This window comes from Apodemus sylvaticus, chromosome 18, assembly GCF_947179515.1.
Source record: "Apodemus sylvaticus chromosome 18, mApoSyl1.1, whole genome shotgun sequence".
NCBI lineage: Eukaryota > Metazoa > Chordata > Mammalia > Rodentia > Muridae > Apodemus > Apodemus sylvaticus.
The window spans coordinates 24556344-24581243 of record NC_067489.1 but is presented as its reverse complement, the minus strand read 5'-3'; the positions used below and the strand labels follow the sequence as shown (position 1 = coordinate 24581243).

At 52.1% G+C, this 24900-nt stretch overlaps 2 protein-coding genes across 3 annotated transcripts in view; one reads left to right on the top strand and one right to left on the bottom strand.

Moving 5' to 3' along the window:
- Window positions 1-3189: 3189 nt before the first annotated feature.
- Brf2 (BRF2 RNA polymerase III transcription initiation factor subunit) lies at window positions 3190-7762 on the top strand. Its single transcript, XM_052162441.1, has 4 exons — window positions 3190-3455; window positions 4297-4356; window positions 5479-5800; window positions 6973-7762. The coding sequence occupies exons 1-4, from the start codon at window positions 3302-3304 to the stop codon at window positions 7679-7681; spliced, it is 1245 nt and encodes a 414-aa protein (XP_052018401.1). The 5' UTR covers window positions 3190-3301; the 3' UTR covers window positions 7682-7762.
- Adgra2 (adhesion G protein-coupled receptor A2) overlaps window positions 7698-24900 on the bottom strand; it is a 39434-nt gene continuing 22231 nt past the window's right edge. The window contains exons 3-20 of one of the 2 annotated variants that reach the window (XM_052162437.1): window positions 21281-21352; window positions 20897-20968; window positions 20676-20747; window positions 20098-20261; window positions 19465-19678; window positions 18487-18651; window positions 17684-17882; window positions 16951-17100; window positions 16663-16824; window positions 15685-15909; window positions 15294-15510; window positions 13792-13991; window positions 12528-12655; window positions 12121-12244; window positions 11522-11667; window positions 10983-11072; window positions 10650-10783; window positions 7698-10544 (exon numbers count right to left, since the gene is read on the bottom strand). In XM_052162437.1, the coding sequence (XP_052018397.1) occupies window positions 9511-10544; window positions 10650-10783; window positions 10983-11072; window positions 11522-11667; window positions 12121-12244; window positions 12528-12655; window positions 13792-13991; window positions 15294-15510; window positions 15685-15909; window positions 16663-16824; window positions 16951-17100; window positions 17684-17882; window positions 18487-18651; window positions 19465-19678; window positions 20098-20261; window positions 20676-20747; window positions 20897-20968; window positions 21281-21352 (3568 nt within the window). In that variant the 3' untranslated portion in view covers window positions 7698-9510. Of the gene's footprint in view, window positions 10784-10982; window positions 11073-11521; window positions 11668-12120; window positions 12245-12527; window positions 12656-13791; window positions 13992-15293; window positions 15511-15684; window positions 15910-16662; window positions 16825-16950; window positions 17101-17683; window positions 17883-18486; window positions 18652-19464; window positions 19679-20097; window positions 20262-20675; window positions 20748-20896; window positions 20969-21280; window positions 21353-24900 lie in introns of both variants that reach the window. The other variant, XM_052162436.1, reaches the window with a different exon arrangement.

Genomic DNA, 24900 nt, shown 5'->3' with positions numbered 1-24900 from the left:
ATACACTGTCGTTGTCTTCGGACACACCAGAAGAGGGGGTCAGATCCCATTACAGGTGGTTGTGATCCACCATGTGGTTGCTGGGATTTGAACTCAGGACCTCTGGAAGAGCAGTCAGTGCTCTTAACCACTGAGCCATCTCTCCAGCCCACTTCCGGCTTTTGCCAGAGTTTAATTGCTAGAGCCTGTGTTTGACAGCTCCCAACTGCCTGCAACTCCAGCTCCAAGGGGTCTGAAACCCTCTTCTGGCTTCCAAGGATATCCACACAGGTATGCAAATACCTACACACAGAAACACACATGTAATTTTAAAAAATAAATCCTTTAAAAAACACTTTTGTTACTTAATTTAAGCTTATATTTATATATCACCATGCGTCTTAACTTGTGCTGCCATGACAGAATGCTTTCAAGCTTGGTGGGGGCTGCTGCCTCTTTCCAAGAGACAGTCTTAAAGGCTGTATCCTTCAGAGAGATGGAATCCTATGTCCTCATGAGGCAGAAGGCTTAAGGGCAAATGGAATATCCTTTTTATACTGTATTGGTCCATCCCCCTCCCCCCCACACACCAGATAGGGTTTCTCTGTGTAGTCCTGGCTGTCCTGGAACTCACCATGTAGACCAGACTGGCCTCGAACTCAGAAATCCGCCTGCCTCTGCCTCCCAAGTGCTGGGATTAAAGTTGTGCACAACCACTGCCCAGCTGTAATGATCCATTCTTAAGTGCAAAGCCATCATGGCCACAACTTCCCAAAGACCCTGCCTCCCAATACTGTTTCCATGGGGACTAGGTTTCCAACACAGGCGTTTGGAACAATGGCACCAACACATCAAGCACATTGAATTTGTAATTTGGTTTTTATAATGGTATCACTGGAAGCAATATTTTACTCAGGAGTCTTTGATCTATATGAAACTAAGAAGTTAGACTCTTAGGGCATCTTAAAGATCAGGTTTTATTTTATCTTTTTTTATTTGTTTACTTTGGTTGTTTTTTTGAGACTTGGTCTCCAGTAGCCCAGGTTTGTGCGCTCTCTCTGTCTCTCTCTCTGTCTCTCTCTCTCCGATCTATTTATTTATTTTACATATATGAGCACACTGTCACAGACACACAAGAGGGCATTGGATCCAATTACAGATGGTTGTGTGCCACCATGTGGTTTCTTGGAATTGAACTCATGACCTCTGGAAGAGCAGCCTGTGCTCTTAACCCCTGAGGCATCTGACCATCCCCTTGCTTTTAACTTTTGATTTTCATGCCTCTACTTCCCAAGTGCTGGGACAAGAGGCATGTTATATTAAAGTTCAAAAGATTGTTTTTCCCGTTTCTCTCTTACAAAAGGAGAAAAAAAGTGGGTCTAGCTAGCCCTGGCTGGCCAGGTTCACTCTGTACACCAAGCTGCACTTGGACTCACAGAAACCTCCCTGCCTTTGCCTTCTGAGCGACAGAATTAAAGGTGTGTGCCACACAAGGACAGCTCAAAGTTCAAGGTTTTATTTTTTTAATTTTTTTTTTTTTTCTGAGACAGGGTTTCTCTGTGTAGCCCTGGCTGTCCTGGAACTCACTCTGTAGACCAGGCTGGCCTCGAACTCAGAAATCTGTCTGCCTCTACCTCCCAAGTGCTGGTATTAAAGGCGTGCGCCACCACTGCCTGGCTAAGTTCAAGGTTTTAAACATGTCTGAATCGGCCTGTATCTTCCAGTTTGCTGAAAGCTGAAGGGGAGAGAGGAGAGAGAACATGCCTACACACACACACACACACACACACACACACACACACACACATATGTATGAGAGAGAGAGATTGAGATGGATTGAAGACCAAATGTAGTAGCACATGCCTTTAATCCCAGCACCCAGGAAGTAGAGAGAGGCAAGCAGATTTCTGTGAGTTTAAGGCTAGCCTGGTATATATAGTGAATTCCAGGACAGCCAGAGCTACACGGTGAACCTTGTCTCAAAACAACAACAAAATGAACAACAACCACAAAAAACCCAAACCAAACCAACAACAAAATCCAACAATTTAAAATGTATTCTTAGCCAACTTCTAGTCTCCACCAATCCAGAAGCCCTAATATCATCAGACAGCATCTGAAAACCATGGGAAAGATTCTCCCATATCCCGTAACGTGCTTACCAGTGGTCCCATCATTGTATGCTATATAACTCTTTGTTCTGTAACTAATGCAATCTTCTTATAACCACTTATACCGTTCTATGTGCTATTTGGAGAAACTCGCATCTATCTGTTCCTGGGCTCTCCTCTTCCTTTCTGGCTCTAACATAAACTTTTGTGTATCCTCTTTGAGGTGAGAACTACAGTTTTGCTTGTTATTCTCCAAAGTTATCTAAGTCTACCACTCAAGATTTGAATTCATTTTATTGTATTTATTAGAGACAAGTTCTCACTAAGTTGCTCTGGCTTGGCTGAACTCTATATGTACACCAGGCTGGTCTCAAACTCTGTCTCCCAAATGTTAGGATTAAAGAAGTATGGCTACCATAATCATGTTTTGATTTATTGGCGATAGTGTCTCGTGTAGCACAGACTAGCCTTCAACTTGTTCTATAGAGAAGGATGACCTTGAACTCCTAAACATCCTGCCTCCATCTCCCAAGCACTAGGATGACAGGTGTATACCACCATGTCCGGCTGAATTCCCCCATTTTATAGTTGAAAAACAACAATAACAAAACAGACGTTGAAAGAGAGAAGGCAACTTAGTATAGGGATGTCCGTAAACTACAATTTTCTGCTCTCTCACTACAGAGTGATCTATTTTCTACTATGGTCAAACTTAACGTTCCTTACTAGATAGGAAGGGAGAAACTGGTTCCGCCTTTTAAAGGAGGTTAAATCAGGCATGGTAATGCAAGCCTGTAATCCCAGCACGCGGTAGGCAGTATTCTAAGTCAGCCTGGGCTACATAAACATGATAGTCTAAAAAATAAATAATAAATTAGATAATATTAAAAAAAAAAACATAGTGTTTCGCAGATAACAATTCCTCATTTGTGCTTTGTGTCAACTCCCAACGCGCCCTAACTTCAACACACCAGATAGCCTGAGACCTAGTTAAAGTCAGGAACCTCCCTTTCTAACTCGGGTTTCTACCCGAGTCCACCGAAGGGATCGGAAGTGGCGTAAGCCGAGGGGCGGAGCAAGCCATCAGCCGATTGGCCAGCTGACGATAGTGCATCCGGAACAAGCGCGCCTCCATTTTACTGCTGCAGTGCAGTTAAAAGGTTCTCTGGAATTGGCGTCTGGCCGTACCGCGGCTCTTAAGAAACGATGAGATGCCGAACGGTAGCCTCTGCCCGGACTGCGGCTCCTCTGAGCTCGTGGAAGATTCGCATTACTCTCAGAGCCAGCTGGTGTGCTCCGACTGCGGCTGCGTGGTCACCGAAGGTGTCCTTACCACTACCTTCAGCGACGAGGGCAACCTCAGAGGTACTGGTCTGGAAGCCCGGGGAGAGCCTTGGGCGGTGTAGTTCTTAAACCCGGATTCCTCTTCCTAGCTTCCTCCCCTTCTTGGTCAGGCGTACAGTTAAATGTGGGAGAAGCTGGTTTAATTAAACAGATTAGCTGGAGGAGGGTGCTATACATCTATTTATTCAGTATCTACTAGGGTGTCTGGCATTTGGTGAAGTATACTGGCTGGTGAATGAATGAAACGAAAAAGGTTTCATTCATCTTGTCAGACCTGGTCAGTGCTGAAGGAGTGCCGGTAAATTATTTGGAAATAGAACACAAGCCATTATCACCTAACGGGTTTTAGCACTAATTGGCAAAATGCTCGCCTTAGCATTCCACGCCGTTGCTTTAGTATAGCGGTTCTCAACCTGTCGGTCGTGACCCCCGTGGTGTCCACTGACCCTTTCACAGAAGTCACCCAAGAGCATCCTGCCTATCAGCGATTTACATTATGATTCATAATTCACCTTGTCCTGTAACTAATGCAGTCTTCATGAAACAATTACAAAATTACAGTTATGAAGTAGCAACGAAGATAATTTTATGGCTGGTGGTCACCACAACATGAGGAACTGTATTAAAGGGCCGCCTTGAGGCAGCCCTCAAAAGTGAATGTATCAGAGAGATTACTGGAAAATCAGAATCACCAGGGCTGCTTTTTGTTATGTAGTTCTGTCCTATTACTTTTACGTGGATGGGAATCTTCTCTGAGGTGGAAGTAGATACGTTTGAAATCTCCCTGGTTTTATGCAGTCAGAGGGCAAGGAGGTGTCGAACAGAGACCAGCTGTGCCAATTGTTGTTTGCTTATTTTACAGAAGTAACATACTCTCGAAGCACAGGGGAAAACGAACAAGTTAGTCGCAGCCAGCAGCGAGGTGAGAATCAAACCTTTGTTTACCCTAAAATATCAGCTTTGCTTTTATTTAACATCGCTGTGTAATATTTTGATATTGTGTGGGAGCTCTAACTGCATGTCTGTCTGTGCAGCATGGACATGCCTGGTGCCCATGGAGTTAGAGGAGAGGGTTAGATCATCTGGAATTGCAGTTATAGGTGGTCGTGAGCTGCCCTGCCGATGCTGGGATGCAAACCCCGGGGTAGCAAGAGCAGCAAGGGCTGTTTAACTGCTGAGCCATCTCTCGAGCCCAGAGCATCAACCCTTTATAACACTGTGGCTTTAAAGACGGTTGTTTTGATGACCTAGTCCATCTGTGTGTTCTTGTTTTCAGCATTACTGGTGTAAGGCAGGCTGCAAGAGAACAATTATTAATGTGGTGTTTGCCTACAATCTCAGCACTCTGGGGGTGAGGCAGGAGGATAGAGTTTGAGGTCAGTCCAGCCTACATACTAAGTGTGTCTTAAAAACCAAAAGGAATAGAGGGAAAGGAAGGCTTGGGTCTGCACAGGGATTAAAGGATCCTCTAGGAGCCTGAGGAAAAAGCATGGCTCTGGAGCTAGGGGGTAGGTCGGGGATAGAATACATACCCATCATGTGTAAGGCACTAGGTTCAATCTCCAGTACAGAAACAAATAGAATGCACGCCTTTAATCCCAGCACTTGGGAGGCAGAGGCAGGCGGATTTCTGAGTTTGAGGCCAGCCTGGTCTACAGAGTGAGTTCCAGGACAGCCAGGGCCACACAGAGAAACCTTGTCTTGAAAAACCAAAAAAAGAAAAAGAAAGCAATTTGGCCTTGTCTGTGAGTTAAAATAACACATGCATGGGCTGAATTTCTACAAATGTTCCGTTTCATCCATAGGACCATAGTTCTAAAGAGTAGAGCTCAGTGATTAAAAAGCACGCCCTGCGTGCCTGAGGATCTCCATCTAGCTCCAGCACCCCAAAACACATGGCCATATCAAGTGTCCTGCTAGCACAGAAGAGCGGATTATTTGTGCATCTGGTATATATGGCAAGTTTAGCAGAACTGAATTGAGCCCTGGCCAGCAGTTGTACACTATCTCCTTTGACCTCTCTGCTTGCCCTGTGTTTTTCTAGATCTCCGTCGAGTAAGAGACCTGTGTCGAATTCTGAAGTTGCCACTAACGTTTGAGGACACAGCAATCTCCTACTACCAAAAGGCTTACCAGCTGTCTGGCATCCGCGCTGCTAGGCTGCAGAAGAAGGAAGTGTTAGTTGGATGCTGTGTTCTAATCACCTGTCGGCAACATAACTGGCCCCTCACCATGGGAACCATCTGTGCTCTGTTGTATGCAGATCTGGACTTGTTTTCCGGCACCTACATGCAGCTGGTGAAGCTTCTGGGGCTGGATGTGCCATCCCTGTGCCTGGCAGACTTGGTGAAGGCTTATTGCGGCAGGTACTTGTCTAGGAGGAACCCTGGGATGGGATGTATCCTGTGCATTCTTTTACCCGTGGCTGTCTCAAAGTATGTGAGGGTCTTTCCTATTTTATGCTTACTAGTATTCATACAGTTGATACAAGTTAATGCTGTTTATACAATTCCAAAATGTTATCATTTCAAATCCCTTTTTCATCATAGGACTGATCATTTAAAAAAAAAAAACAAAACGTTTCTTAATCCTGGCCCAGTACTGCTGAGTTGCCCATTCTTGCTTTACAAGTGCAGTCATTGGAATTACGTGGCAGGGGCCAAAGATGCCAGTTAATGGTGCTTCGGGCTTAGATGCTAAGGTTTTACTGGGAGTTTTGGTTGTTTTTGTTTACACAGTCTCACATAGCCCAGGCTAGCCTCGTACGTCTGGCCATCTTACACCATCCTCCTAGTGCAGGCATTACAAGAGTGCCCCACTATTCCTAGCCTGCCTTTGTCTGTTTTATTTTGTTTTAATAAATTAGTTTTTCCTCACAAGTATACTTTAAAACAAAACCACAAAATGGCTGACCAAGTATGGTGGTACACATTCTTTTTTTTTTTTTTTTTTTTAAGATTTATTTATTTATTTTATGTATATGAGGACACCATTGCTGTCTTCAGACACACCAGAAGAGGGCATCGGACCCCATTACAGATGGTTGTGAGTCAGCATCTGGTTGCTAGGAATTGGACTCAGGACCTCTGGAAGAGCAGTCAGTGCTCTTAACCACTGAGCCATCTCTCCAGCCCAGTAGCACACACTCTTAATTCCAGCACTTGGGTGGCTAAAGCAAGAGGCTCAGGAGTCTGGGCCAGCCTGGACAACATGATGAGACCCTGTGTTTAAAAAAAACAATAGCAAAAAACCCAGTAATGGTTGAAACTTGGTCATAGCCTAAGTAGATGTAGGTAAGAGCACACTTTCCATGGAACAGTTAAGGACATTGGAAGTGTGCGGAGAGGAAGGTGCTCAACTGTGTTAGTACCCTTCACCTGACAAGCGTCTGCCCCCTTTCCTCAGTCCCTCTCCCCAGCAAGCTGGGGCGTCTTCAGGACCAAACAGCTTCCCGGTCTATCTTGGGAGGATGACGCTTCTCACCCTGGCAGGGCACCGTTATCATTTATTCACTTAACCCTCATTTTGGTTGTTTCAGCTTCAAACTGTTCCAAGCGTCCCCATCCATTCCAGACAAATACGTGGAGGACAAAGACAAGATGCTGTCTCGCACCTTACTGCTGGTGGAGCTGGCGAGTGAGACGTGGCTGGTGACTGGACGGCACCCCTTGCCGGTCATCACTGCAGCCACCTTCCTGGCGTGGCAGTCTCTGCGGCCTGCAGACCGGCTGGCCTGCTCGCTTGCCCAGTTTTGTAAGTTGGCAGACGTGGACCTGCCTTACCCAGCGGCCTCTCGCCTGCAGGAGCTCCTGGCCGTGCTGCTTCAGATGGCCAGCCAGCTGGCCTGGCTACAGGTTCTAAAGCTTGACAAGCGGTCGGTGGTGAAGCACATAGGTGACCTTCTCCAGCACCGCCGCATGCTGGTCCGAATGGCTTTTCGAGATGCGGCAGCAGAAGTGGAGAGCAAGAAGCAGCAGCAGGGACAGGGGCAGCAGGAAGAGGTGGGGGATGGTCCCTTCGATTTGCCCAAGAAACGTCCCGCCAGTCCTGCCCTCCTCCTCCCCCCCTGCATGCTGAAGCCCCCCAAGCGGACCCAAACCATGCCCCCCGATTCTGTAGTGACTGGAGATGAGAACATTTCTGATAGTGAAATAGAGCAGTATTTGCGCACCCCTCAGGAAGTTAGAGACTTTGAGAGAGCCCAAGCTGCTAGCCAGGCAGCCATGAGTGTCTCTAACCCTCCCTGATGCATGTTCTTTAAGGTGTTTTCATTTGTGGCTGCAGTTTATTAACAGGTCTGTTGTGTTGCAAGAAATGACTATATATGGCCCTTGGCTTTTTTTTTTTTTTTTTTAAAGAAACCCAAGCGTAGCCTTGCAGTCAATCTTGGACCCAAGGTTCTAGAGAAGGTGGGAGGTGCATGTGATGTCTGTTGGGGGGAAGCCCTGACCCTTGCACACTATCTATAGTCTAGGATGGATCCTTCCTAAGACTAAGAGATCTATCCAGCCCTCTTGTACCCTAGTGTGCAGTAAACACACTGCTGTTGAGAATGACCTAGCATTCTAGTGGTACCAGTCGTTCCATGAGCTCCTGGCCTGTGTCTGCCCTAGTGGTTTTCAGTATTCATAAGATCCTTTACATCATTAACAAAAGCACCATGGGTGCACGACAGCTGTCACTCAGTTTCCGCAAGATTTTAATATATTAAAACACAGAGGCATCTGCTGGAAAACATTCTATTGTATAAAACCAGAGCTCTTAAAACACGTTTTCTTTGGCACGTCATTCCCTCCCTCCCCTTTCCCCGGCATATTGCAAAAAGCTCTCCAGTGCTAAGGCATCGGCAGGGTACGTTAGCAGCAGCCAGCATATGTGAAGAGTAATACAAAGCTTTTCCTCTAATACTGTCTGTGCAGCAAGCATAAATAACGGGCCCATCTCCAAGTACGCAGTCTTCCCCGCTCTGTTCTCTCACTTGACCAGACCCGGGTCCCCTGCTACCTCACCGGGCCCAAGGATTCCTCTACTGCCATGGTTCTGTAGTGAAGGCATCTTAAGTTGAGGGAAATGGGGTCTGGAGTTCTGAGCGAGCAGTGGAAGCAAAGGCTCGTGAGCAACCTGGACCCAGGTGCTGCCTCAGAGTTGGGTTGGGTTTCATTGAGTTAGGAGGTGGTTTGGTGGCATCTTAGGTTTCTAACTGAGGTTAGAAATCAGATCATTAGCATGGCTTTGCCACAGGAGCCTCAGGGAGGCATTTCCCCTCAGTCCCCTGGAGTTGGAGGGCTGGCTACAGGAAGTGGGTATTCTAATTGAGCAGCTAAGCCGGGCCACTTGCAGACCACTCTATAGATTGTGAGACCCAAACATCAGCTCCCTCCCCTGGAGTCTTCAGGCACCTGCTGGCAGTATCACTTCTCAGGTGTGTGGGGTTCAGGGTTTGCTATGAACTTGGCTGGAGGGAACGTGTACCACTCCTGTAGGTAGGGATTATGTCTCCCTAATTGTGCCCCTCTCCAACCTTCCTGTGTCCCGTGGACCTAGCTGATCGCTAGAGCTGCCTACCACACCGCCCTGCCCCTCCCACACCCCTTGCATAGTTAATCTGAAAGGCAGCACCTGTTAGGCCCCCAGCACATCTGCTAGGATGGTTTCCCAAGCCAAAACTGGGGGAGAGGCCTGGGATCTCCGCAGTCACCTGACCGCCTTGCCAAGCTGGCAGTTCCCAGGTCTCCCTCTCATTTCCTGAGCCTACCTGGGCGGGGCTGTTGCACTCAGTTTTTGGGTCACCCTAAGGACGGATGGATGGCTTATCCCTACCTGGGAGGATACCAGGAACTTGGCCATCAAAACTGGTCTGGGATTGTCTGTCGCTACTGCGAAGGGATAGTCCACCAGAGAGTAGTGGCAAGCGTCGGCCTCCCCCTTCCCTAGCTTGGATAACTAAAGATGGTGAACCCAGGGGCAGCCATCAGCATGGCCGCCTTAAACCTACATACACGAAGAGACGGCTTGGACCGCCCAGGAGAATTTGAGAGTAACAAGCCGGCCTGGCCGGGCCATCCTAAATCTGGCCCTAGACGGTGGTCTCGCTTTTCCAGAGGCCGGTCTTCATGCAACCTCCCGCTATGGCCTCTGCGCCAGTCACACTGGCATCCTCATACTTGCCCCCTTTGGGGGCACCGTTAAGACTGGTAGTGTTGAGCGGATAGGAGCGGCGCTTGCTCTCCCTCTCCAGCGCGCTGCCGCTGCCCTTGAGGTTGTCACGGCTTGCGCTGCGGCGCTGCCCGGGGCGCCCGGTCTCGGGGATCGGCGCGGCGCTTGTGTCGCTGCCCTCCGACGGTGTAAGCATGGGCTCAGCCTCGAGTGGAAGCCGGTCGCCAGGACTGTTGCGGCTGCTGCCCGGGTAGCTATCGGACGGACTGTTGTGCAAGCTGCCGCTCTCGCTGGACAGCAGCTCGGCAGCTCCCGGGGACGAGCCGGCGCGCAACGCCTTAAGCCGGCTCTTCCCACCAGTCTCTCCGGCTCGGTGCCCCTTGGCCCGACTCTTGTGTACTCGGCGCCCATGATGCAGGTTGTTATGGTGCCGGGGAGCTAGGCTGCCGCGGGAGCTGGTGGGCTCTGGCTCTCCATCCCCGCGGGCGGCCACGCTTGCCTCGCACCCCTGACTCTGGGCCACCTGCAGATTGGTGAGTTTGCAGGGGGGCGGCGGCGCGCGGCCACTGCTGCCACTCGGGGAGGACTTGAGGGAGGCTGGTCCCTCCCCCAATACTGGGGTTCCATCCTCCGCAGCCGCCGCCAGGGCCCGGGGTGGGGCGTGGGAGGCCGAGGGCGAAGCAGGAGGGCAGCAGGCGCGCCAGGAAGCCCGGACATCCCTACGTCTGGCACAGTGGTGCGTGAAGACAAAGAGGCCCAGAGCTGAAGCTGCCACACCGTACAGACAGCTACACACCACTCGGGGCAGCCAGCGCTGAGACACCGCCAAGGCACCGCAAGCCCACATAGCCAGGTACAGGAAATGCGTGGTCATCAGCGCCCCCAGCTGGACTCCAGGAGAATAGACGCCATCACCATCCTCTGGGGGCGCAGGTGTCCCTACTCCTGCGCTAACTGTAGCCAAAAGAGAACCAGAGTCACTCAGGAGGACGCCACTGCTCCTGAGCCTGGTGGAACCCTTCAGGTCTTCCCCTGGCTCCAGAGAGAGCCTACTGTTACCCTGCTTTGGATTCTGGGCCACATGGCCCCGTAAGTGAAGGCCCGCACACAAGAAGTAGATCCAGGTGATAGGCAGAATCAACGCCACCGGTATGTAGAAGGCCCCAAGGCTTGGACGCCACACCAGCCAGCAACTAGGGGGAGACAGAGGTGGTGGATGAAGAATTTTGGAGAGCCCCGGAGGTGGGGCACAGGCTGGGTGGCCGATGAGGGGCAGGACCTGACTTGTCAGCATGCAGGGGCTCTGTGGCTGGGCGGAACAGCAGGCATGGGGCTGGTGTGAAGGTTGGGCAGGAAGATGGTGGTGTTGAGGCAGGAGGGAGTGGTGCTCACTAGGGACTGTGGTCCCGGTAGTTGTGGATGTTGACCGCAGCGGTGATGCCGCAGATTATGAGGGGGATCCCTCCTGCAATCAAATAGAACCTGGGGGGAGGGGAGACGGGGTTGGAAGGTTAGAGTGATGAACCGCTGGAGATAAGGGAACCAGGTGCTCAGAACCCTCAAACTGACGTCTGTCTTTTCCTCTGCTCTCTTGAAATCTGTGTGATTTGGGGAGGAGGGATGGGGCAGGGAGATAAGACCCCTAAAGGTTGGGCCAGCTTCTTCAGAGCTTGGCCAAGAACTGTTCTAAGGAACAAGAACCAAAGCCGTTCTCTCCACCCCTAAGCAACCCGAGTGAGGGAAGTTTTCAGTATCCTTTCCCAAAGTCCTCCGGTGCCGCCGCCTCCTTCCCTACCCTCTATGCCTGAGACGCTTGCCTCTTCCCCTTTGGAGGTTGATGCCCAGGGATCTCGTGCTCACCCCCACCCACCGGGGCTTTGCCACACCTGTCTTGAGGCCCTTCTCAACAGCTGATAGGTGTAAGCACTTACCGGAGCATGGGGCGGGGACCGGGCGGGGCCACATCCCCTTCTTCCGGAGGGGGCGCCCTCCAACTAAGCTCCTTGTGGAGGACTCGAGCCTTTACCCCCATCCAGAGCAGCGAGGACAGCGAGGAGTAGTGCAGAGTGATGCCCACCTACAAGGTCAAGGCACTGAGGCTTGCGACCTGAGCTGCTGACTGGGCTACACCCTGGAACGTCAACGGCCAAGCATGTTCTCACTCTTGCCACGCCTCCAGCGGCCCACGGGGGAACTCATCGCACTGGTCCTCGGCGGCGGCGGGGTCCTCTCTGCTTCCATCCAGGGCTTTCCCCCACCCTAGGGATTCTCCAGGGCCCAGGCGGGGCTGTCTGGCTGCTACAAGCCCTCTCCCCACTGTAATCCCCACTCCCTACCTAGCCCCATCTTAGGTGATCTCGAAGCTGGCCTGATCATTCCTGTTAGTCTCCATATCACCTCTTTCCAGCCCCACAAAGCTGGCACAGAGAACAGAGGAACCAGGGGGCTAATCCCGTGCACCTTACTGTTCTTCTGCTCCCCTACTCCTCTGAAGTCACTCTATATTCTAGAGTGCCAATCTCCTTCTTACCGCTTGACAAACCATTTGGTAGTTGGTGAGAGTGACGCCCCCGACAAAGACAGCAGAGGTCATGGCCATGTGGAAACACAGGTTCAGCAGCATGTGCCAACCCTTCCGGGACACGTGGATGGAGCTGCCTCAGAACAGAGTCTCTTATGAATGAGCCATCCAACCTCCCACAGGGTCTCAAGACCACTGGGGGAGCCGAAAAGAGGAAGACACGTTCTCTCTGAGCACGTATATAAATGTGCTCTAGGTAAGGGGGAAGCAGTCCTTCATCTCTCTACCCCCACCCCCCAATATAGGTTCTCCAACTCCAGGGCCTGGTCAGGTCATGTGGACCTGCTTGAAAGAGAAACATCTGCCTGTCCATGGTGAGCCCTCTCCACCCCCCTCCTCGCTGGAGCAGCCCTCACCTGTGGTTGAGGATGTACGTGATGATGGTAGAGAAAAGACAGAGCAGCAGCAGAGCCGTGCAGGGGTACACAACAGGATGCAACCCAGCCCCAGAGCCTCCGGCCTCCCGCGGGAACGCACTCAGCTCCTGGGAAAGAGGGGTTGAGAGGACTGAGCTGTCCCCATCTGTCCCTAAGCCGCTTTCCCTTGTCTTGACCCCTGCCGGCCTTGACCCCACGTCTGAAAGTTTCAGTCCATTTGGTAGGCAGAATGTCAGTGTGAGGAGCTGGCCTCGGGGAGCACTGGCTGTCCATCCTCTGCCTTTCTGGGGTCACCTTTTCAGATGCCCAGTTGAAAACTCAAGCGTTATGAGGGCTGGGGAGATGGGTCATGGTTAAGAGCACTGGCTGCTCTTCCAGAGGACCTGAGTTCAAGTCCCAGCACCCACACAGCAGCTCACAACCATCTGTAAGTCCAGTTCCAGGAGATTTGATACCCTCACACTGACACGCAGGCAAGACACCGGTGCACATAAAATAAAAAGAAATAAATCATAAAAAACAAAAACGAAAACTCAAGAGGAAGATTGTCTGTGATATGGCTGTGTCTCTGCCCAGAACCAGCAAAAGTTGTGTGAGGAACGGGGTGAAGGAAGACTGACTAGATGTGTTCCCAGGCTGCTTTTCAACTAGAAGAATTCAGGTCAAGATAAGCACAGTGATACGATACACGCTCATTATTCTAGCATTTGGGCAGCAAAAGCAGGAGGATCATCAGTTCAAGGTCAGCTATATAGTGGGCTGGGCGTCAAGAAATCCCATCTCAAAAACCAGAAACCACCCAAATGGCCATGGCGCACGCCTTTAATCAAAGCACTGGAGGCAGAGGCAGGCGGATTTCTGAGTTCGAGGCCAGCCTGGTCTACAGGGTGAGTTCTGGGACAACCAGGGCTACACAGGGAAACCCTGTCTCAAAACAAACAAGAGAACAATAAAAACTCCAACCAAACAACCCATACCCAAAATCAAAGGGCCTGAGGCCAAAGCTAGGCGGTTCCAGATCCCTCTTGAAAGATGGAGGGGAACGGAAGAGACCAGAGGGTCATTTCCCATGAACCCCGACACCAGCAGAGCGCAAGGCTGCTGTCCCTTTTGTGTATTTTCTTGTGGCTCCAATTGATCAAAGTTCCCCAGTCCCTACCTCCCACACATATTTCCTTGCCTCTCTCTCCCCAACCCCCGCATCTCTACATTCTTCCCCCCCATCCCCCACCACCATACACACCATAAGCACAGCCACATTGCCCAAGTGCTGGCAGTCCAGGGAGCTGACGTTGGGCTGGCTGAAGCGGAGCTTGCAGCCTTCGGAGCTCCAGCCTCCAGGTCCGTCTTGGTTCCACCAGGCAGCCATGGGGTCAGCTCCCTCCGCCCAGTGCCTCAGTGAAACGGCCACTGGCTCAGTCAGGTTTCCCACACCACAGCCACCTGCAGGGACAAGGAAGTCCATGGAGAGACACGGAGCTGTCAGGAGGGCTGCTGAGAGTGACCAGAGCATGCAGGGTGACTGCTGACCTGGGGACATAGCTGGATACAGCCTGGGTGCAGGATAGCAGAGAGTGAGAGACAGACAGGCCACACCACTTCTAACAGCTTGCTAGGTGCCTGTCAGCCGAAGTGTGGACCCTTAAGGGGACAAGCACAACTGTCTGTGCCCAAGTACGCCTCAGCCCACCAGAAACTGGCACATGTTAGGTACTTAACAAGTGTTCCCACTGAGACTGGAAAGAGCCCATTTTAGGAACGGGAAGGGATCCTGGGGTAGGGGTAGTGACGGCCACACCTTCATGGCACACATGCATGGTATGCAGAGGAAGGTCTGTTATGATAAACCAGTGGTGTCTGAAGGGGCTCTGCTGTGTCTAGAGGTTTTTTCAGAGGGCAAACCTGATGACAGTGTGGGTTCCACTGTGGCTGGAGGGGGCCGGGCAAGGAAACCAGGGTTTGGAAGACAGAAGGGAAGAGGGCCTTGGAAAGACACATGCGGGCGGCAGGCAGTGAAGGAAAAGCTGCTCTTGATGGGACAGACCAATTAAGGCCGGGGCTACAGTGTTGGGGACAAAACCGCCAACAAGGCAAGTGTATCCCTCCTCCCTCCAGTTATCCCCCCTGCTCTAGTCTCTAGCCTGTGTGCTGTGTCTGGAAGTTCTGACTACCCCCTGGGGTCAATTCTGTCAGTCCTACCCCTAAACGCGATGCCACGGCTGTCTTGCTCTTTTGGACATTTTTCAGCAGGGCCGCTGCTTTATGGATCTAAGGAGCCTCTGATTGGAATAATAGGGGAGTATTATTCAAATACTCCACTATTCAGGGAGACAGCAGCTTCTATGGGGCAGGCCATGACCTTCATGTATCACGTAGCGCTGTTTCCAGGATGCGCTCATGCACTATTGCTTACCTGACCAGGGGCCATGGGTCGGTGCGAGAAGCCAGGGGTTTGGTATGGAGGGAAAGGAAGTGAGGCTTCGTGCTTGTAGGCTTTCTGATGTGTCAAATGCTTAGAGTTTAAAACTGCTCTTTGTCTGCGATGTCGAGTCATGTCATTTAAAGCTTAATCTCCACCAATCCCTTCCTATAGGACCTATCTCCATCCCCGCCCTTCCTTGAAAACTGGTAAGGTTTCTGATGTCCTCTGCTAACTGAACCAGGGCAGCGGGGGTGGGGGGATGGGAGTGGGGAGACACGGAGGTGAAAGGGACAAGACAGACGTGCAGGAAGTTAGTCCCTTACTGGTTCCTGCAAATATGACTGGGGTGGCCACACCACGCCTCTTGCCAGGCCCAGCTGCTCCGGGACGGGAAGTGTTGCCGTGGCTGCGGAAAAGACGGCCATTTCTGAAGACCAGCAGTTGCAGGGTGCAATCTGGAGGGACTGGGGGAGCCAGAGCAGCCGGAAGGGTTGAGAACAGGCTGGGGGGCAGCTGGATGGAGGCCAGGGCCACGCTATTCTGAGGGGACATAGGAGGTCCTCAGAGATACTCAGCATCCCTGGGTTTTGATGTCTCTCTCCCAGCCCCTTCCTGTCGCCTGTGCGTCCCACCTCCACCCTGCTTCTCAGTACCACCCTCCCTCCTCAGCTTCTGGTTCCCACGCCCACCCTCTTCCCTTCCCCTGGTGCCCACCTTGATGTGGAAGGATGACAGAGAAATGTTGGGCCTCCCAGTGGTGCAGCGGAACCGAAGCTGCTGGTCAGCTAGGGACTCGGGCTCCAGGGGGACATCGTGGCCAGGGCTGCTTGGCTGGACGCCCGGCACGCCCACCTCCCTCCTCTGGAAGGCCGTGCAGGTAAGGCCCACATAGCTGTGAGGCTTGATGAGGTAGGCCTCCAATGCCACATTCCTTGAGTTCTAGGGACAGGGAACTTGTCACCCAGTGTCTGAGATATATAGGTCTTCTGCCCAAGACCACACATTTCCTTGCTTCAGATCTCCCTTTATCCTTTATTCTTCACTGTCTCTTCAAAGCATGGAAAGTCTTACGTGTGCCATGGAGTCACCTATATGCACACTTGTGCTGTGCATGCACACACATACATACACACGCACATGCACACACGTGCGTCTTCCGGTCTCAGGCTTTCTCCTTCTCTCTCAGAAGCATCGCTGCACCCGTATGCTCCCTATCTTTTCTACCTGCTATTTCTGTTGCCCGAAACCTCAGTTGTCAAGCAGGGTCCACGTCTATGCACCCCCTAAATGTCCCCAAGTATCTAGCCCAACATCTTATATAGAGATGCTCTACCATGCTTATTCATTCTACCAGTTTAGAGATGTCACTGCCCCTCAGTCAACTTTGGCACTCATCATTCCACTGAAAGTGCTGTCCACCCTGGACCAAGCCTCCCTTTTCCTGCACTCACGCCCACTACGCTCCTATTTCCTTCTGCCAGCTAACCCTCATCTCAGCCCCCAGCAGGGAAGGCCCAGACCACGCCACCATCGCGGCCAACAGTCCATGATCATGTCTGTGTTTGCCACCACGCTACCCCAGCCTGCTACACAGTGGCCCCTGTCCCGGGAAGGAGGAAGCACTTCCCTTCTATGAACCCCTCCCCCAGTGCTAGCCCCCCCATGGGTCCCTCCCACGCCAACCTACGGTACCACAGAGATGTGCTGGGCATGGGGGCTGAGGGCAGCTCCTCCGATTCGCTCCAGGGCACCCACAATGCCACTACAGGCTTTGTCTTCTCGCTGGGCCAGCCACAGAAGATGCTCGTCCACCAGCATCAGGTTGCTAGCCATGTCCACCATCACCTCTACCAGCTGAGGGAGGGAGAGAGGGAGGGAGGGAGGGCCGTTACTAAGGTCAGGGATAGTATTTGGGACTCAGCAAGTGTGAGGCCTTGGAGGATTGCTTCCAGGGGGCCCAAAGGATACATTGAATCTCACCTCTTTGATCTGGTCAACATAACCCAGAAACTTCTGGATCATCTGAGCCACATAGACCACGTCCATCATGTCTGAGAAGCTGGCAGCCTCCGCAGTGTACACACGCAGCTGGTGGGCCAAGGTCAGTGCATTGGAGGCATTGATGGGCATCTGGGGGTATTGGGGGAGGGAAGAAGATCAGCCTGGTTTCCCCTTTCTGTTCTAGAACTAGCCTCCGAACCCAGGGCCAACCCAGGAGAAGAACCAAGACCATCTACTGAGACCATTATGACCAAAAGTGTACACTGAGTCCCTGATCATCACAACTCTAGGCTATTTAAGTGGAGCACCACTATCCTAAGGACGGGGAGGCTGTGAGCCAATGTGATGGTGGATGGGGAAGACAGAGGAGAGCGGAGAGGCCTGACCCTGGGGAAGACAAACACCAAGGGATAAGGAAAAGGTGCCATCCCTTAGTTCTTGCTGTTACCTCCTTTTGAGACTGGGTCTCTCTATAGAACTGGTCATCCTGGAACTCAGTACACAGACCAGATTAGGTTTGAACTCACAAGAGACCCACCTTCCTCTGCTTCCTGAGTGCTGGGACAGAAGGCATCTGTCACTATGCCTGGCACCTGTGCCCACTCTTCATGCACACCCGAGAACCGAGGTACAGCCTCCCCTACGAGGCATCAAGCCCCATCCCAGCCAATTCCAGGAATCGAAGTTGGGGGGGGGGGTGCCCCAGCCTCACCAGCACAAAGGTGTAGAGCACCCGGGTGATGTCATTGGTGTACAGACAGTGCGAGTAGTCCCCTGGCTCCCAGCGGCCAGCTCGGTCACACCTGCGTGAGGCTCGGGTACCTGGGGCTCCCCCGCTCAAGGGCACAGAGGTGAAGGGGTACTGTAAGCAGGACTGGTAAGCCGTGATGCCAGCCAAGGTTCGGGGCCACCTAGCGGTAGAGATCGGAAACTGGCATGGCCAAGGCTCCTTGAGACAATCCCAATCCTCCTCCCCTCCTAATCCCAGCCCAGGACGGTGACCCTAGACCCCCGGGGCTTAGTGAAGAGTTCAGTAAAGGGTGTCCTGGGAGACTTTAAGGGGTTCCCAAGCTCTGCTTTCTTTCAGTTTTTTTTCTGACAATGCTACTGCAGGCAACATGTGGAGGTGTAATGCAGGGATCTGGGTTCACAGACAAGTTCTGCCACTAATTGGACAATATGCTGATTATTATTATTATTATTATTATTATTATTATTATTATTATTATTTGGTATTCTTAGCTTACAGTATAAGGAATAATACCGGCCCTCCATACAGAGGGCCTCTAGAACATTAGCATGTGACACTGTTTCCATGAAAGCTTTTGCAAAGTGGGAGGACCCAAAGAGAAGATGCTCCTCTGCCTGAGATGTAACAGCAGGATTGTGGGTTAAGTGACAAAAACGGGGAGACCTTGGGACTGGAGGAAGAAAGCAAGTGTGTGCCCCTGGTCATTTGTGCTCTCGGGGGGCGTGGCTTGGGGAGCAGCCATTTATAAAGCAGAAGCAGCCAACCTGAAGTCCCCGCGGTTGTTGGTCACCCGTTCGGCAGGGCAGTAGGAGGCAGACGTCTCCAGTACTACTATCTCTACTTTCTTGCTGGTGTTGCCTTGGACCGTGGACACGGAGCACTCCCATTCACCTGAGGCCCACACGCCGATGTGGGACAGGGTCAGCTCACTGCAGGGGAGGAAGGGGAGCTGGCTTTGTGGTCTGGTCAACATCATCACCATCACCACTATCATCATCATCACCATCAATTATTATTATCATTATTAATCAACTTGACCCAAGGTAGGGTCATCTGAGAAGACGGAACCTCAACTGAGAAATTGCTTCTGTCACGGGAGCATTTTCTTCATTCCTGTATGATGTGAGAAAGCCCAGCCCACTGTGGGCAGGGTCACTCCTGGGCAGGTGGTCCAGGGATGTTTAGGAAAGCATGGGGGGTGGGCAAGTCGGGAGGCAGTGTTCCTCCATGGTCTCTGCTTCAGTTCCTGCCTCCAGGTTCCGACCCTGCTTGAGTTCCTGCCCTGACTTCCCTTCCTGTCCTCCCCAAGTTGCTTGTGGACATGCTGTTTGTCACAGCAACAGAAAGAAAACTGAGACACTTGGCGATCGATCGCTCTCAGGCCCAGCTGTGCCTCCCTTCCACGCCCCCTGGATGGCCCATCTACCTACGCCTTGTCCTGGGACAGACACCAGCTGTGCTTGCTTTAGGAATGAGAGGTCCACGCGCATACACGCTCACTGTCTTCTGATTGGAGGGGCACTGCAGCCACTGCGGAAGCCCCTCCAATCAGAAGGCAGTGAGGATTTAGTTCTAAACTCTATCCAGACCATGGATGATGGCATCTCAGCTCTCTATAATCTCCCTCTCCCCCTCTTCCACTCCCCACTTCTCCCTCTCCCAGGAGCATATCTGGAGGGCAGTGGTGACTGTGGCTATCCATCTCCATGCCCTCTACTAGAAAGGGACAACAGAGCCTGTACCTGGTGATGAAGCTGCAGTCATGGATGAGGTTTTCTGCAAGGACGATGCCGGCCTGCTCATCGCCCTCCATAGGGGCCCCGTTGTGGTACCAGTGGATGCGGGTATCGTTGCCCAAGTAGCTGGCTGAGCATTGGAAGGGCAGGCGGTCACCCTGGAACACCACTTGACGCAGGGATGGGATGAGGTAGTGTGTGTGCAGCTCCAGGGCCCCTTCTGTGCATGAGACATCGGGGATGACATCTGAGCTCATGCACACGTGAGCCTATGTCTGTGAGTGGCTCCAGTCAGTGCCTTAATTGTCAGAACATCATAAGATTGGGATCCCACAGAATAGGCCCAGATCCTCTGCCCCTAGTGATCTCTGGCTGGGATTGAAAGGAGTCAGAATGAATCCTCCCAGAGAAAAGGGAAACAAAAGCATACGGTGGTGTTACCCAGAAGGGAAAACCAATGAAAATATAGGCAAGCAAACAGACCAAGAAGAGGTTTAGGCATGCTGGTAGAGGGTCACCCCATGGAGCTGGGGCCTGGAAAACATGGTCATCATATATAATATAACCACGTCCGTAGCCCAGAGAGCCTTGACCTGTGCCTGAGGGACCTGCTTTTGGGGCCTGGGACAGGTTTCTCACCACATCGGAGCTGGGACTCCTGGAGGCTGCTCAGGGCGTGGGCGTGCAGGGCACTGGGGTAGGCACAGAGTGTGCGCTCTGACAGCTGCAGGGAGTGATTCCGGGCCCAGGGGAGCAGCCAGCGCAGGTGGCAGTCACAGGTCAGAAACTCAGTACCAAAGTCCCTGCAGGGCAGGTATAAAGACCCTGTGTGGGCTCCCAGGGATGAAGCTAAGCAGGTAAGGCCTGGAGAAGATAACCTTGGGTACCTGTGTGCCCTGCTGCCCAGGACGTGACTAATTTGGGGGCGTTTCTAGTAATCTACCTAGCCAACTGGCATGATGTTCACCCCTCAGGGCTAGAAATGGCCACATATTTAGCCCCAATCAATGTGTTGAATAGAGAATGGGAGTTGGGGAGTTGAGAAGGAGGCAGTGTAGGGTGGTGGGCAGGTAACGCCGTGGTTGCTCACAGGATCTGGGAGTTTCTTTAGGGGGAAGGCTGAGATTTGTCCTTCCAAGTCCCCTGGTTCGAGGTATCTCCCTTCTGGGCAGAGGAAGGGACCAGGGGACTGCTCCAGTGTCGGGAAAGATACTCACACAATCTTAAGGGCTGGCAGCTCATCAAAGACCCCAGGTTGCAGACTAGAGTAGATGTTTCCAGATATGTTTCTGCAGAGGGCAGGGAAGGGTGAGATCAGATCTTAGGGACTCCCTGGGCCAAGCCAGTAGATTGATGGAAGGAGATGATGTCCCAGCCTTCTTCCTCCCCTCCTCCTCCACAGCTCTCCCCCCTCCCCCCTCCAAGGCCTATCACTCACAGTCTGAGAAGTCTAGGGAGGCCTTGAAATGTCTCAGAGGTAAGACAGCCAATACGATTGTTGGAGAGATCTCTAGAGAGAAAGACACACACACACACACACACATTCAGCAAGTCCTCAGATACAACAGGATGAAGATTCTCTTCTGAGAGAGACACTCAGCTGGAGATTATGTGCGCTGTGCGCGGTAGGCTTGGGTCCAATGGCACAGCAGACTGGAAACAGCTCCAGGGTTGGACACAGCCAGTGTACGGAGTAAAGGCTAGGTGTCTGAGAAGGGACAGGGCAGGGTGGGTCCTAGGGGGTGGGTGCTTATGGTATCTGGGAATTTCTTTGCAGATAAAGAGAGGGCTGGGGATAGGGTGGGCAGGACGCACTACTCACAAGCGTTTCAGCTCTCCTAGACCTAAGAAGGCTCCGGGCTGCACTGTGCTGATGACATTACTTCTCAGGTCCCTGTGGGAAGCATTGAGGAGACCTTCACACTTCTGTCTGAAGGCTTCCCTACTCCTTGGGTAGAGCATTTTGTCACCCCCGAATGCTGGCTTTCTGTGGAGCTTGGCTTTTTTTCTACATCTGCTTTCCTATACGGCCACCCAACGGGTCTCTTCAGCCTCTCTAGCCACCAATAAAGGGTACTGTTCAGAGAACTGTTTGTAAGCTAAAGTCCAGTGAAAAAGAACAAATCTGTACTGAAGCCCCTGTGGACTAATTCACAAGCTGCTTGCCTAATGATGACAGAGAGTTGTGTTGCAAATGGAAAGCCACAATTATCTTGGGCTATCTTTAGTTCCCTTAATAGCCGCTTTGTATTCAGCCAAACTTCCTTTAGACTATCAGCTAAGACCTTTGTGACTTAGCAGATAACCCAAAGCTAAGAATGCCCTCTGATAGCATCTGAGGCCCAGAAGAGCTGATCATCTTCACTTGGCTGTCATGCCTACCTGTTTTCCGCTAACTTGGTAAATGGTTCGAGGTATGGATTTCTTTGTTCTGGGACTATAAAGTTTATGTCACCTCTTCCTTGTCATTCAGGGCAAGTGGAATCCATTCCACTAGGCCCCGGTTACCCATCCGTGGCTCAGAACCAACCACATCTTACTCCTCAGGGACAAGAGCTGTGCTTTATGTCAACATGTCTGAGATGATACAGGAGGCAAGAGACGAGATAGGAAGGGCTTTGGGTGGGGAAACAGGGAGAAAGCTTTGCATTGGGAAACAGAAGACTTGGTCGTTTAACAGAGCCACTCTAGACCTTACAGGGTGGTTCTGGGAAGCCTTTGAAAACTGCTATAACTAGCCATCAGAGGGAGTTTTCCAGTTATTGTATTCAATAGCGCTCTCTCCCTCTCCCTCTCTTCCTCCTCCTTTCCCTCCCTTTCCCTCTCCCCCCTTCTCCTGTGAGGAAGAGGGCAGAAAGTCTGGTGGGTGAGCAATTCGCTGTGCCCCTGTACAGCTCCAAGCTAAGGTTGCCAATCATGGATCCAGATGAGGCCCAGGGCTAATAAAACCCATGCAATGTCTTTAGTCCCACCCCCTACCCTCCCGCCCCCACCCCCTGCCAGCCCCACTGCTGTCAGGAGGTGGCAAGGAAGCTGCCTCCAGGGCTGAGCAGGTCACAGCAGGACGTACCACCAATAAGTCTCATAGCAGCAGACTCTGAGTCCCAGTTCAGGGGCTCAGACACCACTGATGCAGGAATACAACTCTTGACCCTCCCTCTCCTCCCCTCCCCAGCCACTGCAAGTTCCCGCTCCCCCCATCCCCCCCCCAACCAAGAGGACCTGCCTATCTAATGGCACCAGCCCAGGACCTACCATGCAGGCTGGCCTCTGCACTAAGGGCCAAACTGGGTACCTGCCTACTGGTCTTCTGTATTATCCTCTATGCTGTGCATGGCTACGGGAGGGCTACAGATCATGACCCACCTACCCAAGGCTCCACCACCCACCTACCCAAGGCTTCACCAAACCCCTTTTCTAAGCTAACACAGACTGAAACTGAGGCTGTACTAAGGGTCATCTCTTTAGCTCCTACCTAACGGAGCCTGGAAGGCTAGGAGGCAGTGGGTGAAGACACTCCTGGGGGAAGACAACAGAACTCTGACAAAGATATCTGGGGGCATCAACTTGGGGTCATCTTAGTTTCCAAAGTTCAGCCATCCCAGCCAAAGCTAAAAAGCCTTGGAGACTGTTCTGAATTATGGACAGGAGAGAGTTAACTAAGCTATGTCCCTGCTGGGTAAGAGGAAATGGGTGTCGGGGATGGGGAGGCGCTGTCCTGTCCCACCAGGGGGCCTGTTTGTGCAGTCCCTGTCAGGGAAAGAAACAAGAGGCAAGACCAGAGGCAGAGATGAAGTTTCTTTCAGGCTGTTTGTACCTTAGCTCCCCCCCCCCCCCCCCCACACACACACCAAAGACTCAGACGATGGTGAGTCCCCTTAAGGAAGAAGGGAACCCCTAATATCAGAGCTCAGCGCCCTAGAGAAAGAAAGCTCCAGCTGTGGGGAGGTGCCCAGTGCTGGGCATAAGCTGAGAATGTGCAAGGGCTTGGCCTGGCCCTAGATTCCCTGCATGCCCAGGCGAAAGGACAGAGTAAGTCCCCCTGCCCAGGACTGCCCTTCCTGTGTACCCCCACCCCACCCCCTCTGGCTGTCAGGCTCCACCCTTTCATCCCACCCTCTCCTGTTGATCCAGCATGTGCTCCCTGGCCTCTGCTGGGGTCTGGCCATTCTCAGGGATCTGCCTCCCACCCCCATGCAGGGGCGGGTAGAGGGAAACACATTCCTCATTGTGTGTCACTTCCCTTCATGGGCTGCCAAGGGGCTGAGGCGGCAGCCCCCCGCCCCTTCCCTCTCTGCTCACTTGTGTTTATTCTCATTTCCTTCCCCCCCCAAGCCCACCCCACCCCACCCCACCCCGTGAACCCCACCCGCCTGCCCCACTGATGCTCTGCAGATGGGAGCAAGGCAGCCCTGGGGCCCCAGCCCCTCTCCCTGCCCTGTTTCCTGCAGCTGAGCCACTCTCTGCAGGGCAGCTTCCACAGGGACAGGCCGTCTTCCCCTTTCCTCAAGTAGGGCTCAGAGGTGACCAAGATGGCCTCTTACAGTTAGTTTCCTAGGGGGTGGGCCAGCTCTGGGACACCAGGTTTTGGGTGGGGGGCGGCAAATGCCAGGGGAAATGCTTCCGGGGCTGAACCCTGACAGCCCAGTGGGATGAGCCACTTCTAGTCCCCGAATAAGGGAAGTGGCTCAGGGCTGCACCTCCCCAGGGACAGGAGGAAATGCTACCCCAGGAGCTGTATATTTTAGAAATCCAAGGCTCTTGTCAATTGGCTGTTCTGAATCCTTCCTGTTTAATACTGCTGGGAGAAGCTGATGAAGGCTGAGACTCCCACCCTAGAAGAATGTTCTACACTTAACACCGGGCACATGGTTTTGAAGGGCTGAAGAACCCTGGCGCCACAGAGCTGGGGTTGGGGGTTACTGGGAGAGCTCTCACCTCATGTGTAGGCCCTGAGTTCCAACCCACAATGAAAAAACAGTCCAGATATGGTGGTGCATACCTTTAATCCCAGCACTCAGGAGGTACGGACAAGTGGACCTCAACAGTTTGAGTTTGAGATAGCCTAGTCTATATAGTGAGATCCTGTTTTTTTGTTGTTGTTGTTATTTGTTTGTTTTTTTAAGACTGGGGCTGGTGAGATGGCTCAGGGGTTAGGAGCACTGACTGCTCTTCCAGAGGTCCTGAGTTCAAATCCCAGCAACCACATGGAGGCTCACCACCATCCGTAGTGAGATCAGACGCCCTCTTCTGGTGTGTCTGAAGACAGCAACAGTGTACTACATATAATAATAAATAAATCTTAAAAAAAAGACCCTTGCTCCAGATTATCCAAGCTAATCACCTATTAGTTAATTAGCTGAGGTCACTTGAAGCTAAAGTATCCAGTTGAAGGACACAGAACTGTTTCTAGAATATGGATTGCGTGACTCCCTGTCTGCT

Excerpts from the sequence above, each read along its gene's own strand:
- Brf2 (XM_052162441.1), top strand. The coding sequence starts at position 3,302 with ATGCCGAACGGTAGCCTCTGCCCGGACTGCGGCTCCTCTGAGCTCGTG. Across the intron at positions 4,357-5,478 it reads TAGTCGCAGCCAGCAGCGAG|ATCTCCGTCGAGTAAGAGAC; the intron begins GTGAGAATCAAA and ends GTGTTTTTCTAG. Across the intron at positions 5,801-6,972 it reads GTGAAGGCTTATTGCGGCAG|CTTCAAACTGTTCCAAGCGT; the intron begins GTACTTGTCTAG and ends TGGTTGTTTCAG.